At 39.5% G+C, this 20,258-nt stretch overlaps 1 protein-coding gene across 7 annotated transcripts in view; it reads left to right on the forward strand.

Moving 5' to 3' along the window:
• The window catches only part of WWOX (WW domain containing oxidoreductase), a 672,980-nt gene that overhangs the window by 169,374 nt on the left and 483,348 nt on the right, over positions 1-20,258 (forward strand). For all 7 annotated transcript variants that reach the window (XR_004002846.1, XM_030582110.1, XM_030582114.1 and 4 more), the window contains exon 6: positions 3,978-4,066. Coding sequence is in view for 6 of the 7 variants with exons in the window: in XM_030582110.1 (XP_030437970.1) it covers positions 3,978-4,066 (89 nt within the window). In the remaining variant the exon portion in view is untranslated. The remainder of the gene's footprint in view (positions 1-3,977; positions 4,067-20,258) is intronic.

Genomic DNA, 20,258 nt, shown 5'->3' on the forward strand with positions numbered 1-20,258 from the left:
ATAGGGCAGCAGTGGTGAGGAGAAACCAGAAGAAATTGGCAAAGGAAAGGAAGGATGACAGAGGAATATTATTCTAATCACAGTTTGTTTTGATTATACAGGTCATTGATGAGAGCTGAGATTTTAATGTGCACACTATTGAGTAAGTGACTCTCAGGAAAGTAGTACTAAATTGTTTGAGCTTATTCCATTATCGGTCCCTTTGGTAATCCAGGAAAAAGTATTTCCCCCCTTAAACTAAAGCCTCCAGACAAGGAAGGGTCTATTTTGCTTTTTAAAAAATGTCTCTCTTGTCCTAAATGGAATGCTGCTGTAGTTTACCCTCTCCTGAGATATATTTAATTTGATGCCCAGTCTCTTATGATCCTCTGTGCCAACTGCAGAAGTACAGCAGGAATAGCAGTAGCCATCTTGGAAAAATGTAAGTGAATTTCTTTGTTTTGTGTCATTTTCACCTTTCATGTGCACTTGAACATGGTTTTTTTCCCATGGAGGACATTTTGGGTTAGGGTTAGGGTTTCTCAGGGAATGTGTCTAACCTCATGTCTGACAAACTTAAAATATCAGCAAAAGAAAAGATAAGTTTAACTTTTTGCAATACAGAGCTATTGATTATACTGACAAAGATGGTGGTCTCAGTTCATTGGATGAACTGACAAAGTTCAAGAAATCCATGCTTGAAGCTTGCATTTGCTATCTAAGTATAACAATTGGCCATTAATGTTTTTTAATATTTTATTCATGCTTTTTAAACTACCCATTTTACACCTATAGTAAATCCATCCACAAATCTGGCCTAATTACTCCAATGAATTTCTACTTGTGAAAGTAGAAAAGTACCAGATGTTTTTCCTTTGGGCTCACAATATTGGAGGCACTTCCTCTTCTTCCTCGTAGTCAGTGACAGAAACTTGAAACTTGACACCAAGAGCGAAAGCATTACCTGAGTAATAGTGTGTGGACTTGAATCACTGTCCCGAAGAGCATAGTAACTAACAGCCTGTGGTTTAGTCTGTTGAACTACTTGGTGTTTTTGACCCCTTATTGTCCTTGTGTTTGTAGCATTCTTGTTCTTTTCCCCTTGGAAAAGACTGCAGAATGTTTTAGCTATATAATAACAACAATTAAAAAACAAACAAACTGCTATTAAGTAAACAGCTTAACACTGCAAAGCTGAAGAGGAGCCGCAGTTGAGGAATATTAGACTGGGCAAGCCGGGATTGTCTTGCTGGCCTCTTTGAACAAAAGAAAGTATTTTCCCAGGGGGCAAAATTAATTCCAGCTTTTTAGTGATGTGCACCTTGTTGGGGTGGCCAGACTGTTTTGGAGAAAGTTGGTTTTAGCCCTTTCAAAGCACCATGACTTCATGTTTCCTGATGGGAATTGAATCTGCTGAAATTTTAGTTGTATTTATTTCACTGTCAATTTAAGATCAGCTGGAGTAGAAAGAAAGGCATATGAGTGACATTTCAGTTAATCCCCACCTGCAATGTAATTGCAATGGGCACGTTGGATGTCAAGAAGGTTGAAGAAAGAGGAAAAGAGAGAAGCATCATTGAGGTGGGATTATGAAGATGTTGGAAGCAGCCAAATCTGCTTCTCCCAGCGTTCACAGGTCCCTTTGTTTCTCCAAATATTCCCACTTTATTATTTCTTGACCGCAGTAAAGCCTTTCGCTCAGCAGGGCAACCTGCAGGGTTTACACTTTCTTAAAATCCAACCTCAAATACTAGGTTGGATACAGTTTACTACACTGTATTGCCATGGTTGAGGCTTCTTCCTCTGCCCACCCTCCTTTTCCCCCACTTTCTTCAACTCATGCTAATAATGTCCATCCTGCACATTGCAGTTATACTGATTTATAGGATACTGGTTGGGGATTAAATGAAATGTCACTCAAATTTCTTTCTTACTGATCCAGCCAACCAAATGAGGGTGGTGGTGGTCCAGGTTGGGGGGAGGGGAGGAACATGGAAAAGTGTCACGGTTCTTTGAAAGCATGTTCAAACCTGGTTAGATAATCATTTGGGGTTGGAATCAGGAGCTGTGAGAAACAACTGTGATCACTAGAAGGGGAGAAGGGCACAGATGTGGGTGGTTATAATGCCCTCAATGGTAATCTGTTTGACTTGTTTATCAGAACACTGGGTGGGAGTACTTGCTGAAGGATCATGGGTATCAAGGCCTATTATTCCAGACCCTAAGATAGGGCTTGGGGGTGAGACTAAAGGCACAATAGTTTCTTTCCAGGGTATGGAACATTCCTGCATTTTGCAGGTACAGTGCACCCTCACATGGTGAGCAGGACTTATTTCATAGGACAGGACTGTGGCTGGAAGGAGTTGCAATCTGCTTGTGTCTGGGCAATGGAGTGCCCATAAGCCTTCGAGGTTTACAGTGAAAATAGACTCCAAAGACTTTAGACCACTGGGAACTGTTCTAGCTCATTTGTTCTGAGGTGTCACCAGAACTGTGCACAAAGGCCTTTAAACTGAACATAGTGTTGAGAGAGCCATTCAGTGGGTAAGGCTGGCAAGTTCAGGCTAGCCTTTTGTGGTGTTGCCACTGCCTCCACTGTTTGAAAAGTTGACTTTAGGAGTATGAATAAGGCTACGTTTTAGTCATGGATATTTTTAGTAAAAGTTACGGACAGGTCAAGGGCAATAAACAAAAATTCAAAGCCTTTGACCTGTCCATGAATTTTACTAAAAATATGAGTGAATAAAACAGGGGCCCGGCAGGTTCTGGTTGAGGATGGCCCAGCTACTTGGGGAGCGGGGTGGCAGTGTGCAGCCTGGGACCGGTGCTTGCGGGGGGGTGGTTTGGTGGGGCCAGCAGGCTCCCTACCTGGTTCCGTGCTTCCCCCCCGCCCCCCAGCAGCAGCTGAGTTTGAGTGTGGGAGGAGGCAGGGGGTTGGGGCACAGGATTGGGTGAGGCAAGCTCTGGGTCAGCTGCTAGGCGGAAGCGTGGCCAGGCAGCTCTGCACACGGCCTCCACCTGCAGGCACCACAGCTCCAGCGCCCATTGGCCACAGTTCCTGGACAATAAGAGCTGTGAAGCCAGTGCTGTGTGTAGAGGCAGCACACAGAGCTGCTTGCCTACATCGCCGCCTAGCAGCTGACCGAAGGGGATGTCACCGCAGATAAGTGCTGCCCAGAGCCTGCCTCAACCTGCCCCCTGCCCCACCCCCTGCCCCCTCCGACGCCCAAGCTTGGCTTTTCGGGGGAGAGCGTGGTGGCCCGAGACTGCCCCAGCAGTGGCTGGTGTGCCTGCTGCAGGGGCTGCCTGAGCTGCCCCTGAGCTAGGCGCACTGGCGGCTGCAGATATCACAGAGGTCACAGAAGGTCACGGAATCCGTGACGTCCGTAACAAACTCTCAGCCTTAAGTGTGAGCAGTTTCCTCTAAAGATGCAGTGACCGACTAACCTTGTATAAAATTCTGTCCCTGCTCCTTTCTGTAATATCTTTTATATCAACTGCTGTGGATGTTATAGACGGCTTTAAGACTATTTTATGCAAGATTGAATTGAATTGCAAATATTTTCAAGTATTTTGTGTGATGTGTGTTTTTCCTATAATGATATATTAAATGTATGCATCTCTTTTTAAACAATAATTTGTTTACTTTTTATTTTTATTTCATGATTTGCATCCTCACAATTTTCAACTAGATGAGAGAAAGAAGAGATCACGTTAACCTTAAAACTGGCTGCTGTCAGTTTATTGGGCTATATAAAGTTGTATACCATACAGTGTATTTGTTTAGCCGAACCGCAAACTTAGAATACTGCACTTGGCATTGAATGCTACACTCATCCATTCATTTTCATGATTTATTTTCACTGTGGGCTTCTAATGTTAAACAAGGGAATTCAGACATGTTCCATAACACATTTACTGTAACATGATACTGTGAACTGAACTTGCTGTTATTTATCTTTTTTCTTTTCTTTTCTTTTAATTTTCTCTTGTTGCAGCATAAAGCCAAGGTAGAAGCTATGACCTTAGACCTTGCTTCTCTTCACAGTGTGCAGCACTTTGCTGAAGCGTTCAAATCCAAGAATGTGTAAGTAGTCAGGCAGAGGATTGTATATCATAACTTCTTGTTATTTTAATGTCTTTATCAGCTGAGCACAATTGGTAGAATTCATCACAGTTGGATTGACTTAGAAACTACAATAGCTGAATTCAGCTTTTTCACAGGAACCGAATGGTCTTTTTCTGATGTGCATATTTTTGCATCAGTTAGAGTATTTATTTTTACACAGAGTGAAAATTAATTACAGATCTCTGACAATTCAGTGTATAATTCCAACATTAATGGGGCATTGATACCTCTGTGACTGTTGAATACTGCCAAAGCTAAAATATATCCAAAACGGCTTAGGCAACCTTTGTCACATTTCCAGTGGTTTGGAAGGCAGCCTGGGGTCAGGGATGAGCACTCTTTCAGCTCTCTCCGTTTCTTTTTTTAAAAGTGTTTTAAAAAAATAGTCCTACAGGCCAGGGGACTTCATTTTCCAGACCTATCCATGAAGTGGTTGGCTTTAAAAATTGAAATTAAGTAAGATGGTAAGTTCACTTAACAATTGGACAACTTATATTGAAATAATCAGGGAAGATTCCAAATGGTTTGATTTAGACTGAACAGATCAATTAATCACAAACTTTAAGGTATGATTTGGAATGATTAAGTTCCAACTGTTGAGGATAAATTCCACCCATTGTGCTTTAACCCACATTTTGGCCCACTCTGATCGTTATGACTGTTCAAACCTATTAGTGATTCCCCTCCCCCCCCACAAATATTTCTGTAACATAAACCTCCTACTATACTTCCCAAGAGAGTACACACTTTTAGACAGCTTTGGAGGGGAAAATATTGTAGTGGTAAAAATATCGTGTAGAAAGAATGGTTTTGGGTTTTTTTGCTTTTGAGATACTGCCAAAGCTAAATCTCACATGGATAGACAGATGACATTTGAGTACTTACAGGTCTTTCAGATTCAGAGAACTGTCAAAACTGAATTTCAATACCAGTTACTTTACTGCCAAAAATCCTGTGTAACTATTCTTATCATATCACATCTTCCTACATTAAAACTTTCTTGTGTGTAAAACATAATGACAAATGGTAGAAACATTGCCATATTTTAGTACCGACCACTCTCATACTGTCAGAAGAGAGAAGCATTCTGATTTTACTGCTTCTTGGTTCTTACCAAAGAAGAAAGTATAGAAGGCCAGTTAAGGATACTAACTTTTTTTCCTGTGCAATTCTTAACTTGATTTGAATGCTGCAGTTCCATGTCATTGTCACCCAGTCTGAACCATTGAGTATACTGATATCTTTAAACCAGAAAGGGGAAGCATGCTCAATTCAAATTTCCCTGGAGGACTTAAAATCCGCAAAAGTCTCACCCATTGCCATCTAAAGCATGAGACAATGTAGAATCAATTTCTTAATGCAAATCATGTCCATTTTGGTTTTGTGCAGTATATTAGAGGTAGCAGCTCATCCCCTTTTGACATTATTTTGTCTTTCTGTTATGGAAAGTTTTCTTATTTTTTCACTCCTTTTTTCATTTCAGTTTGGAAAGTGTCACTAGTACTGTCTAAATGATATTATACTATAGGTCAGTGTTTTTAGCTACAGCTGTGCCTTCCATCCTGAACCGTGTGTGTGAGAGAGAGAGATCTCAGGCATTACAGAACAGCTTAAAGTTTGTGTCTGTCATAAGACTTGTGAGCTTTGAACAGTATTTTTGTTTAAATTGCGATAGTGGATGGAAGCCAGATACCGCACGCAGCTGGGAGCAGTAGATCCTTTTATCTGATACAGAGGAGCAGGTACCTCCTTACAATCATCTGCACTGGTAGAGGAATGGGCTAGAAGACCTACTATATCTTTCTATCTCTGATTGCTGTGATTTTAAACTGTGTCTAGGTATGCTCAGAAAAGCTATTCTGTAGCAGTAGTGTCTTTTTACTACATTGCCTGCTGTGTGTGTCTTGCAAAACATATTTGTACACTAATAACTGTTTTTAATCTGTAGTTTATTATTATTACAGTAGTGTCTAGGGCCCAATTGGATCAGTCCCCTTGTACTTGGTGCTGTACAAACAAACTTACAGAATTCAGGATCTTACAATTGTATGGACAGATTGTGGTGCATTCTTCACATTTTCTCAGGAGAGTAAAGGGTATCCAGAGCACAGGGAGCAGCTTCTCCAGGGCTCCTGTACTGCCTCCCCCTACATGTAGGTGGGAAGGAGTGGAGTCTTGACTGCTAGCACTCTCCACCTCCCCAATGCAGTGTGCCAGCCAGAATAGCTGTGCTTGTGCGTCAGGAGATGTACGCTGTGCTAAGTACACAGCTTTTTACAATCACCAAATGCCCGTTTCTTGAACCCCGGCACCGTACCAATAAAATAGCATCACAGGAGAAACACGACAGTGTCTTCTGCTTCCTACATCAGCGACAACATTATCAGCTGAGTTCTGATTACTGGGTCTAAGTGGTGGTGGAGCAAAAAGAGCACACATTTTCAGATATCAAGTAGTGCTGCAGTGCTAGTAATTAAGGAGAAAGGGTAAACAAACCTAATTTGATATGTAAGCAATTCTGGGATACAAATCGCAATCCCAAGATGCAATTTTTACAATCCCTTTTCTGATAATAACCCTGTGAATGGAAAAACAATCTTTCTCTCATCTCCCTAGCCTGTCATCACCAGGCTACGGAGCAATAAGGAACTATTTGATCCTTTAAAAATGTAATTTTTATTGCAATGCATTTTGCTAAAGAAGCCCCTGGTGTTATGCTCTGTTTAACCTCTTAGACTTCTGGAGCTGAAGACGGGTCTCTCAGGCTCTCTCAATAATCTCCTCTGTCCATTTTTGCCTCAGTGGGAAGCACCCAGGCTCTTCATCAGCTAACATTTTCAGGGGCTGCTCCCCTGTTGACTGGAACTGAATAAAACAGAATGTGGGCTTGGATGTTCAAGCCCTCCTACCTCCCAGGTGCTGATTCTGACTCTAGGGAATGATATCAGATATCAGGCTGGAGGGAAGGATATCAGGAGATGCACTGAGTATGCTCAAGGTCCCCCCATTATTCTAGATGAGGTGCAGGTTTTTCCTTGTCTAACAGTAAATCAGGGAAGACCCTTAAAGGGGTCATGTGATCCAAAGTCCTTTCCCTGGGTAAGAGATCTAAAACGGATCCATTCCAGTATAAAGGCATTTCTGAACTAGAAATACCCAAAACATCGAAGCATCCTTGCAGGGGGTTTAACAAGTCTATCAGACAATGTCTAGGTAGCAACTCCTGGTCATTGATCAAGCTTCTTTTTCCTTCTCTTTCTTTCTTTTTCTTTCTTTTAAAAGAGAGAGGGAGATATTTGTCTCCTTTAGAATATAAGAGTCTGAGTATTTCTGGTAGAAACTTGAAAAATGAAAACAATTTCATTGTCACAGGGTGACTGCTGCCTTTAAGAGGGAGCCAGGTTCAGTGCACCTGTGACTCGTCAGATGACTCCCAACTGAGCTTTAAAAATAGCACCTGGACTGCATAAAGGAGAGCTACCTGAGAGCAGAATGGAAGAGTCAGGGAGAGGCAGATACCCCTCAGCTGATGGGGTAAATACTTGGTGGGGTGTATAGGGTAGAGGGACCACCGGGTGCCAGTAGTGGGAGAGAAGGGGAGCTATCTGCCGCTGTAACTCCGAATGGGGAATTTACCCGTGGAGAAGAGGAAGAGTCCTTGTTGCAGTATGCCTAGGGTCTCAGATTGCCTTATTTTGGCCTGGTCACATGGATGATGGACAAGTGTCTGTAGGAAGAGAGAACAATAAGAATTTTAAAAATGCTTAGAAAAATGACTCCATCTCAACATGGGTTGTGACTAAAGGTTCCACAGAAGCAAATACTTCACGAACAGCCAGTTCAGGAACATTATACTGTTGTTGGTTCATTTCAGAGTTCAGTCTCAGTCACAGCTTGGTTACATCTCAGAATTTTAGCATGGATTGTGGCATGTGCTTATGTAATCCTGATTTGTGACCCCCCGCATGCCCTCCACCAGCGTGGCTGCACTTTCTCTTTTCCTGCTGAAATGATTCTCTAACTAAAAGTGTTAGCAGTTGGATGAGGGCACAAGAACATATTTCAATCCCAGCTGTAGTGGACCTTCTACTGAAGTTGCGTAAGATGCACCCCTTTTATCATATCCAGCCTTCTCCCTTTCAATAGTTACAAACTCAGGTGATTTATTGGATGCCTCTGTTGTGGAAACCTCAAAGAATTTGCCTCTTTATGATTGTTCTAAAAACCACTGAGCTAAAAACCACTGATTTGTCATCAGCTGCTTTTTGTCCAGCTGAAAGGGCCAGACCATTCAATTTTCTGTATCAGGAGGTGATTAGGCTTTAGAACTGCAAGATAGTGAACCAAGACTTCTCTTAAATGCTTTATCCAGCACACATGATATGAGGGATTGAGGTCTCCATTATCACCTTTTATAAACACATTTGCTGCCCTGATGTACAGGCAAGCATCATAGCATTTGCATCTAGTTCATTTGTAACTGTGTTTGATGGTTCTGGGTCCATGATAGTTGATGCTTGCCGAAGAGTGTGGTTTGCAGATGTGATACATTTGGAAAACTCCTTAATAACTAACTTTGTTTTAGCACCATATACTTCACTAAAACCATCTTGCTGTTACTGACAGAGAGATCTAATACTCCAGTTCTAAATCTGCAAAATATCAACCGTGTCTTCATTGTTCCATAGTACCTGCTTACCCAGTATATAAGACCATTGCACAACTGGATGCAGTTAGAGGTCTCTCTCTGCTCATGAGTGGACAATCACAGTATTGCAGTTGAAATTTGAGGTGCATCTCCTACCATGCCTTGTGGCTCAAACTAAAGCCATATTGAGTCAGACAGTGGAAAAATCAAACCAATTTTAGTTAACCTTAGGAAGAAAATAAAATAAAAGGAAGAAAGATCTGATTAATTTTGGGAAATAACATTTTTAGAAGGTATTTCAATTTTATATACATTCATCACCATTTTAAAAAGGCAGCACTTGCCAGCCATTACCATTTAGTAGTATTGAAGCTGAAAGTAACACTTTACACTTACACAGCACTTTTCATGCATAGATTCTCCCTGCAGTTATTTTCCTATTTTTAAAATAAGATACATCCATGGTAAAATTTGCCAGTTGCTGACTGTTTAATCATTCCTATTGTAGAGGGCAGCGGTTACCAATTATGTTTCTGCACTTGAAAAGTTTCGTCTCCTTTTTCCTCATCCATACCCAAGTAGAGAGGACCAGACTTTCAGTTGCGCTCCTCAGCTGCACCCTAGCACTCTGTGAATGAACTATTTTTTTCAAGTTGCAAGCAGAAGGATGCTGAGATCTTGTGGGTGCAGTTAAAATTTCAGCGTATGCTGAAAATTTGCCCCAGAATATTACTGCTCTTTGAATTTTCCTATACTGGAAATTTTCATATACTGCAATTGACATGTTGGACATTTGTTAGGTTGCGTTCACTCATTTTAACCACAAAGGAATCATAGGCACAATTTGATGGTTTTATACATTATATATAAAAATAAAGCTCTTTAATAAATTGTTGCATAGTTAATGCCTGACATCTAATTCACCCAAAAACTGTGTGGCTACGATTTAAATGAATAAACAACATTCACATTATGCCAGTATGCTTAAAAGTTCCATAGAAGATTTTTGTGCCAGATACAATTGTTGTCACTGCATATTGTACTTCAGAATTTGAATATATTTTCTTTATAAATCTGTAAATCCCTTTGGCACATATAGAAATACATTCCATGAATTAGAACTAGTAACAGTTGAACTATTCAATTTGTCTTTTGAGCTTAGAATAGTTTTGGCATTCTGTCAGTGCTACTCAGACATAAAGCAATGTTCCAGCCAACATTGTAGATTTAAGAGACATTTAAAAAGGATCCAGATTGACTTAAATATGCAAACAAGTGCATAGCTGAGAAGTTACTGTTGCAGACAGCAGATATCTTACATTTAAATAAGATCAAAGGCTGACTACATTTGAAACGTACGTAGTAATATTAGGGTGAAACTTTTACATGTGGTAGTATTGTGCTTTACTAAAACCTGGGGACTGGCTGACTGCATAAATGTTTCCTTTTTTTCTAAGCTCTGCTACACTGTTACTCTGTCTTGGTTGAAAGTGTCAAGCTATGTGACTCCAGCAGCTGCTAATCAGTATTTTTGAAATTAAAAACCTAAACTTGACCCCACCTCAGTGGAAGCAGAGATCACTTGCTCACCAGATCACTTCAATTTCATTTGGTGTATCAGATATAAATATGTGTCTATATGAAGTAAAAATTAATTTGAGTGGACACTTCACTTGTGTGTGTGCACTTGCACTAGAATTTTAAACCAGGATTCAAACTAGGAAGATGCTGATGTCACACTTTCACAATTGCTTTATCTAAAATGCCTTGGCTTGCCACTTGTCTTCGGAGGGTGACCCTGACTCTTCATCAAACTACAGATGTTTTTGGCATCTGAGGCTGTTGGGGCTGTTTTTACCATTCAAGGTACCCAAGTATTGACTTTGGGCATTTTGGCTCAGTCTACATCTAACTTCTTGGCTTTGAAAATAAAGAGAATGAAAAAAGAGACCACTTTCTTTTGAACTTGTTTGTGCTTCCTCTTTAGTACAGCCAAGATCAATGCTGCTCTTGGTGCCAGAAGGATATTTGAAACTATCTTTGGTAACATCTCTGGCCAAACTGCAGCACAAGGGGTGATACTGACAGATTTCAAAGTAAGTGCTCCAACCTAGTGCAGGAGTTTTTTAGGTGCTGGTAACGTTTAGAGGGTCAGAGAGTAGAGTAAAGCATTGGAGGCCCTCCGAGGAAATCCTGCATGGAGCTTTACTACAGAACTGGGCCCTAATTTATTATATAAATTTGAACTAAAAAAAAAAAATCCATCAATTTGTGATATTGTTAGTGGTCTATGTTTATGAAATACAAGTGTATAGATTAAATAATAAAATTCCTATTCAATTCTCTAATGAAAGGGGAAACACAAATGCTTAGTAGAAACCTCACCCCATAAAGAAACATCAAGCAATAATAAGTTCTCCGTTCTCCCTGATCATTAAGTCAAAAGCCTGGGTAAATGGATGGGTCTTCCAGCATGCTTAAAAGCTCAAGCTTTGTTGGAGAAGTGCGGAGAGAAAGTTCCATAGTTGCCTCCAGATCCCACATGTCTACATCTCTGGGCTCTTAAGTTGAGCATTTTGCATGACAACATCTCTTGGGGAGGAACACAGCTATAGCCTGTATAGCATGCTTCACTAATCCAGTTTGGAGGTGATAAAGGTCTTGGATATTTAATGAAGTCACCTGGCAAAAGAAAAGGTCACAATCTGCTGTTCTGGCAGGTTGGGTGGGGAAGAGAGGGAGAGAGAGAGAACCTTTAAACTGAGCAAATTTTAATTTAGGAATCACTGAGATAATAAATACAGCACCTAACAATGGCATGATAAGAGAATCGTTTACTGTGTAGAAATACACTTTAGAGGCAGAAACTATGTTCCCGAATAAAGAATCCAATCTATTTCCACAAGATTTAACCAACCATGAGGACTAAACTGGGTATATAAGCATGTAAAATATTTATGATTTAATAAGCATGATTAAAAATATTTTGCTGCAAATGAAGTAGTAAGCATTTTGCAGTTTTATAGTTTAATGGGTAATGAGAATATAAAAACAGTATGTGTGTATTTAATTGATATTTTAACTTTAACAAAACATGAATATCACAAAGGACAGCAGTAACTATTTAGTATATAGTTTAAATATATTTAATCTTTTGTGTAAAGCATCAGACAAGAGACAATCAGAACAGACTGAGATGGAATCATTGGGCAGAAAAGTATGGTTGCTTTACTGGTGATGTAAGAAGGCCACTCATTTGCCAAATGTCTTAATCCTAGAATCTAAAACCTTATGTTTTACTCTGGCAAGGTTGTATTTCTTCATTAGCTGTTTCCAAGGTGCAGGAAATCCCAGAGGATGTCAAAGTATATCAATTTTTATCATAACATGAATTTTTTCAGATCTGAATGGCAGAATGCAGCTGCTTGGGGTTTTTTGAACTCTGTTACAGTTGCACATATCTCTAGGCAAAACAGAGAAAGGAGTTGTCATTGGCAAGTAAAATGTATGAAATGTTTTACTGTTCAAATGATCAACTGTGGTGTTGAAAACATTTTCTAAGGACTTTGCTATTTCCCATGATAGGTGTAAAAAAAAAAATGACAAAAGAGGCAGATTACTTCTTTTATAATATACTTTTTCTGCTTTTAAGGGGTGCTTTGTGCGTATAGGTAAAAATCATACCTCTTGAAATATATGCTGAAACAACAAATCATTCCACAGTTACTGTAAAAATTAATATTCATTGTGCACTTCTAGCAGGTTTATGCTTAATAAGTGCCTGTAAATGTTTATAACAAATGAATTACAATCAGGGTTTGATTAAAAAAAAATGCACTTGTCCACTTGAAAGTGGAAAACTGTCCCAGGTGAATGCCTGTAACAACAAAGTAAAGTATACCAGACTCTGGACACTTTCCTTGCTGCTGCCTGTAGCATTCTGGGCAGCAGAGAGAAAAGCTTCTCCTCCTCCATGCCTGAGGTTGCAGGGATGAAAGACAATAAGGTAGCTTTCTAGTGGTGGAGAGAATCATGACTGCAATAGAATTTGAGGGCAGGAAAAAAAAAGAGGACAAAGCTCCTTTTTCTTCCCAGCAGTCAGAAAGGAGGGAAAACTGCAAAGTTATATGGGTGCTGAGCTCAGACCAATGTGAAAGTTGGGAGGGGTCACATTAATGTCCATGGAGAGTGGTCAGGTGGGAAGTCTAGTCTTCCTACCCCAACTCCCATGCTCCCGTTTTCAACAGCTAGGAGAGTGAGAAATACTAAAAGTGGTGGGAAGAGACATACTAGCTTGCAGAGGCTTCCGTGCAGAATAGTAACATGCATTTTGGGTTTCCTAGCTGTGCCAGGACACAGGAACTGGACCTAAGATAATGTTTTTTCAGGTCACAGTTTGGTTTGAAATGCTGCCCAATGTGGGCATAGTAGGGCGGAGTGGAGAGTTGATGTTGGTTCTGGTTTGTCCCAATACCATAAGTGTGGCACTTTCTGTGAGAGAGAGTTGTAATTGACACCAGGTTATAACCCTGGAAAAGAAAGTCCAGTGTGCTGGCTAGTGATGCCTGAATATGAGAAATGTAGTAGACATGACTTCAGTAGAAGAAGGAAGCTAGACATATGATATGCTTGGATGATAAAATCCTTTCTAGTGAAATGGAGCAAACTGATGAAATGTGAGTCATACCTCAGTCTGGAATATCAGTTTATCTGCCTCAGTGCTCTCAAGTATAGAGACTCTTCATCTGAATTGAACAATACGCCCTACTACTAGAAGTTGGTGAACAGAGGTGGAATCCTGGGTGTTGCTTTCGGTTTCTGCAGGAGTCTGGGGAATTAGGGTCTCTGGAGCCAATATGTGGTGACTAAGATGCTCTAAATCAGTTCTTCCATAACTTATTTGAGAAGTTCAGGAGGAGTGGTAGAGGAAGGAAGGTGTATGTCCAGGGACTGAACTGGTCAAAGGAGAACCACGGTATCCACAGTAGTAAGTCAAAACAAAACAAAAAAAAAATGGACTCACCTGGACTTTTACTTTTTTAAGTTCCTTCTGTAAACATTTAAAATGACAAAGTGTGTGTGGTGGAGGCAAAGGAATTCCTAAGCCCCAGGATTTCTAATATCACATAGTATGTTTACAGTGTGTAAAATAGCTGAATGTATGAGTCATGACGTGTTGACAAATTAAACTCTATCCGAATTCTCTTATTTCAAATCTAACTCCATGTTGTAGTTTAAGGTAAAATCCCACATTTAGATTATTTTTGTAGGAGTTCTGAGGGTGGGATAGATGTGAGAAAAGCCAATCGCAGGGTAACATTGCACATGTTGTATGAATTATTTCCTGATTTTTTTTAAGGCAGAACCTGCCTTCCTTGTTCAGATGCTAAACTTTTAGTTTTATATGTAGAAGAACAAGCCCCCCACAAAGAAGAGGACTAGGCCTATCTGGTGGTCTATTGACATCTATCTAACATCTATGCTCTTATATCACCATAGTATCTGAGCACGTTCGCAGATTTAAAAAAAATAGTCATCAATATCAGTATTTTTCCCTTCCTTCACAGGAGGAAGGAGTAAGTTACTTGATAAGATTTGCTGGTTTTTTATGTATATCCATTGTTGTGCGAGAGGACGTACTGGCAGGAGAAAAACAAGACAAAAGGGTGAATTTTACCTTTAGTTGTGAATGCAGTCAGATATTGGTCACTCTTCTTTTCTTTCTTTTCTTTTTTTTTTTTTTTTAAAGAAAGTTCTGGATTCACAGAAGTGCTAAATAATGTGGGGGAGAGGACTGGGCTGTATGGGCCTGTTCAGATGAGGTTTTTGGAGGCAGATGGACAGTTGCCCATAATGGCCTTGGAGTTTGAGCTGAGGGAAGGAGCTGAACTATTTCAGTCCATTTCCATTCACCCATGCAGCCTCTTGGAGGTGGGGAAGGTGTATTTGCTGATCAACAGTGTCAAACATTTCAAAGAGGTACAGCAGGATGAGAGTGGATGTATTTCTCCTGTCTGTGGATAAGAGGAGATCATCCATCTGGGCTACAGGTGCTGTCTGTGTATCTTGCCTTGAAGTGAAGCCTGTCTGACAGGCATCTGGAATACAGGAATCTGACAGATGGCATTGGAGACTCTGTTAGTGGAAGCTGTAGGTGTTCTCTACTAACCCACCATGTAAGAAAGACTAATATCAGAGTCACTACTGGTGGCTCAGATTGCCCTCATTATTACCATGACTTCTGTTTGTGTAAATGGGCTGAATTTCAAAAAGACGAGCATTGTTCTAGGCTTAACTTGCATCTAGGCTAAGCTTATTGTTCCTTGTGGTCCATGAGACTATCTTGGATGTGGGTGAATTTTCTGTGAAATAAGATGCTTTTTCATAGCATGAGGTGCCCAGTTTCTGGGGTTTATTGGAACAAGTCTGGGTTTAAAGTTATGAAACAGAAAAGTTTGTGAAAAGAAAGGGTTGTGACTTTGCTTCTTCTGTAGCAGAGGAGAAGTGACATCTCTCTGCATCCATTTGTGGCTGTGACATAGGTCATAGTTGCTTATGGGACTTAGGGGATATGGCAAAGCCTTTTCTGTTAAATTTCTGTATAATTCCAAACAGTATGAACTTTTCAAATCACTTGAGAAGTGCCCCAGATGGTGTGACATTCTGCTTCATGGGAAGATTTGAGAAGTATTCCCTTTGCATAACGCTCTAGTTAACTATTTCATTGTGCTTTAAATGGGAGAACGCCAAAGCCAAAAACTGCATTGACATTTTGGTGTGTTTGTTTAACCTCCTAATGCATAGGCTACATTTGTTGGAAAATGTTATTCTTCCATTTGCAAATCTCCAGTAATTAATTCCCTTGAAAGTAGCTATTGCTGCACAGGGCCAATTCACAAGACTGTTGACAGATCATAGTTTTGCATCATATGCTAACAAATTGATTGTTAAATTCCATAACGAATTGATTTATAGAGATGACTTAATTTCCCTATCTCTTCATTTATTAGCATACTCTGTATATTTTCAAACAGTGCGCAGCTTCTATTTGGATTACTTTATTTCTTCTAATAGTAGATTCAGCATAGCACATACGATCTGAATAACTTGTCCAAGTACAAGAGTTAGTGACTTGTCATGGATATGTGTAGTGCACAAGGCTGGAGATATTTTTAAAGCATTAATAGAAAAAATACCCTTGCTAATTCAGAGCAATTTTTAGTTACCAAATTCTAATTACTCGTCAGAATAGAGAGAGGGGTTTTTTTACAATCACAGTACTGCTTGCAGTTAAAACATTACATTCTTGGGTCTGCTATGCTGGCGATGGTAAGAAACATTGTACTGTGGTAGAGCGGCTTATATGCTGGTCCCAATACATACTTAAATTGTAATGGTAGAATGCATTAGCTCAGTTGGTGCAGTGTAAGTCACTAGCTGAAGACATTTTAAGGAGACATAAGGGTAAATGTTTAAAACACTGTATAAGGTTTTAGCTGTCTGGTGCTTACAGAAATGTCAAATAGGAGTCATACAGTTAAAGAGAGCTGCCTCATATTGTCAACACTAGGCATAAACATAACAGAAAATCCTGCCTTGCAGCTGACTTTTTTTGTTGCTATTTACCTGTACCTTTGATGAAGAATAGTAGCAGACTACTTTAAATGCAGAAGATTATTTTATAGGGATCGTAACGAAGGCTAATGCAGACCGCCCCAGTTTCTTAATAAACTGGTGAAATCAAGGTCATAGTCCTGCTATCCACTAAAACTATTTCAGTCATAAAGCAAGGGTTTAGTATCAATCAGATGTGTGGCGAGAATTATCATGTAGCCTGAACATTCAGATACTGCACAATGAGATGTTCAGTGATAAAAAGCACTGCACCTTGGAAACTAGAATCTGCCCTTGGTGGCTGAAATTCATGATCATACAAGGGCTGTTACATGGCTAATGTGAAATAGGTGATCTTTATTCAGTTCTTATTGGGTAGGTGTCCACATCACAAAAAACTACCATCACACTTGACACTTATTGGCCCCTTGTTAGCAGTCTCACTAGGGAGACTAGTGACTTAACGGACGTGGATCCTGAATTATCCTCTCAGTTCAAAAGGTGGTCCTTCCAGAACTAAAATGAGGCTTTGTAGCCATCTCTGCTGATGCTGCCCTCTGGGTAAAGAGGACTTCAGTTTCCAGGACTGTAAGTCTTGCAATATTTACAAACACTAAAATTAACTAAAAAAAAAAAAAAAATAAAAAAAATCTACTACTAACCGTTTAGCTAGGGGATTTGATTAAAGTGTTTCTATTTTTATTATTTGTATATTTTTGTACAGATAAAACTAATTATTGTGATAGAATACTGTAGAGATTCATAATTTTAGAGACTCTCTTGAATCTTAATTACTTTTAGTTAAAAAAAAAACTTTTAGTAAAAGATGTTATTTCAAAAATAAAACCCTCATTTAAAAGAGGCAGGAGTAATTCTCTTTTTATAAAACTCAATTAAATTCCTTTACAATTAAAAATTCACAGTATTTTATAGTTTTATATTCTGGAATCCTGTTTTTAATTAATTGAACTGAAAGGTTTAGGTACAGGGTACATATTTTGCCTCTGGTAGTTACTGTGTAATTAGCATTAATGAAGGATATTAAAATGTGGTTACGTAGAATATAGTCCAGGTTCATATGTGGGCTCATTCTGTCTTATTGTGTTCTCTTATATCAGATTGTGTCGTTTTATGCGATGTTCGTTTGCCTTATAAATTTAAAGTCCAACTGAAAGTAACAATGAAGGATATTCTTTTTATTGTCATTGGTGCATTGAGAATTCGCAATACAGTGTCTTGTCATAAAGTCATTGCCAAGTACCAACTACAACATTTATATTAATATACCTCACAAACTAGTTTTTTATTTTTGAGGGAAAAAGATGTCTTGTATCTAGGACACTAATTCATAAATTAAATCATCAGGTAAATATGAAAAAGTGAGATAATGCATATTCACAGTGTAAGCAGAAACTAAATTAAGCACTGTCCCTTGATTTTTGTATGCTGAAGATCTGCAAAAATTAATGAAAGTTGGTTAATCGTGTATCTATGATAAATGTACATGAGACTGACCCTTGCCCCTTGTCCCCAGCAGGTGTATACTAGAAAGGCAGTGTATATGTGGAGATGTTTAACAGACCATCCACTGCATTAAATAGAGGTTTGGGGTGCCTGACGAGGAGAGGCATGGACGTGGCCAGTGAATCCATGGTTAGATAGCTGGAAGGGACAGTAGCCTTTATAAGGGAAGCACAATAAGCATGGGCAGAACTACAACCTATGTGTTGGAGTAGTGGTGCTCCTGAGCAGTTTTGTGGGTGCTCTACACCCTGGGGAGGGGGCCCCTTCATTCTGACACTGATGGAACTCCACTGTGTCATGTCAGCCCACTTGCAGTTAGTGGCAAATGATAGGATTTGATTCACTGTCTATTTGTAATTCTAGATGGTTAAAAGTGCCTTATGTAAATCAAACCTACAATTATGAAAGAACTGCATGAAGATCAATAATTCTTAATATTTAAGTACTCAGTGTTTCCTGTTTAGTTTTTATTTGTACATTTCAATGGATTTTTTGCACATCTCTTTTGTGACCTGCTTTCCTGTCTTTCACTTAGTCAGGATGTGTGTGCACACCTGAGGGCAGCATTTGACCTATAATATAGATCTACATATTTCAAGATGAGGGAACTTTGAGCCAATAGCAGACACACACTGGTGACATACTGTGGTTTCCACTGTTTACAAACTGCAGCACAATTCTAAATCAGTATTATACTCTTGTCTAAAAAGACGTATATATCTTATTTGCAAATGAATTCTTCCAGAAGCTTCACGTAAACTTTCTGAGGTGATACTGAGTCATCTAACACTTCATGAGATGCATTCTCTGAAGGTTTGTGACTTTGTATTTCCTTATGGCAAGCACCACATGCACCCTCATTTTTTTGTGATTGCAAAATAAACTGAGACAGAAATGAATACTGGCATTTCATATGAGTGTTGTGCAGTTGCAATTCAGGTGCAGGGCTAATTGTGCCTACAAAAGGAAGATTGCCCTTATGAAAATATGGTCTTATGTTTCTGTTTAGGTTCTCTGCGTTGGTCATCCTTTGTTCCTTCCATCCATTCCTACTGTGTAGAGTAGGATTGCACAGGTGAAACACAGGCAGACTTTGACCCAGGATGCTTGAACAGAAACACAGAGCCACATTTTCAAAAATGCAGCCGCCCTTTCACATACTTAGAATAGCCACAATTTATTTTGCAAGTGTAAAATGTGGGAGCAAAAGAAAGCAGAAGCCCCGCCCATTAGAAAATGTACTTCATAAGGCTTGCACGTTTTTCAATATTTTCCTCTAAAGGTTTCTGTGAAGCTTCTTCAAGAATGAACCTAAAGATAAAAATATGGGACTGTTGACAACTGATCAGACATCATTACATTACTATTTTAGAACTGTGACATAGTGAACTGTTTCCGGGTTTCTTGGTGAAATTTATTTTTAACTAAAGGTTTTTATCTGTCTTTCTATCTGTCTGATCTCATTGATGATAACATTCTCGGTATTGTCAGATTAAACTGATGTCTGTCACCCCTTTTTTTAATTTCCCAAAAAGTCTTTTAGATAATTAGGTTATTATTGAAGATGGGATTTTCAACAGTGCTTAAAAGGTGCTTAGTGCCTAATACCTTAGGCTTCTTTGGAATTCCAAGTCTTAATTTTTGGTGTGTCTCATAGGATTGTCTCTGTAGAACCCCAATACTGGGATGCATGGGCCCTGCTGCTGCAGCCTTGGAACCATCTAGAAAAGTGGTGATCATTGGCTTGTGCACTTGTCCTCTCATGGTACTTAGGGAAGCATGGCCCACAGCCATCCTATCATCAGGCAGTGGTTACTTGAAACAGAAGACAAACGAACCAATCTTCTCTTTCCCTATACTTGCACTTTGTTCTGTTTTAAATTATACACTTCTGGTTTGGTTAGCTGTTTGTAAAAATTAGAGCTTTTTAGCGTGACTTTGCCTATTTGGGAGTTAAATACGTGACAGATACAAAGTTGGGTTTTAAAAGGTGTCAGGTCTGCAGTACTTAAGTGTCCATAATGTCTGTACATGAAGGTGACTTGCATGGAGACTGATCAGCTTGTGTAATCTTTACTCCTTGGGCACATTAAGACCAAGAATATGGGGTAAAATTCCTATGGTTAGAGGAATTATGTTTCGCAGATTCAGCCTGTCAAATTTGAGCCTGTTCCCTGCTTTGGAGGTTTAATGACATCTGGAGTAGAATATCTGGAGGATCTGTCTAATATATCTGTGCATGTCAGCCATCCATCTAGTATCCACTATTTTTCTGACCATTCTAAACCCTGTGTTGATGGTGGACCTGGAGATGTAAAGTATATGAGCTCCAGTTGTTCAGTTATCTTTGTTTTTGTTTTGTTT

This window comes from Gopherus evgoodei, chromosome 12 (assembly GCF_007399415.2).
Source record: "Gopherus evgoodei ecotype Sinaloan lineage chromosome 12, rGopEvg1_v1.p, whole genome shotgun sequence".
Lineage (NCBI taxonomy): Eukaryota > Metazoa > Chordata > Testudines > Testudinidae > Gopherus > Gopherus evgoodei.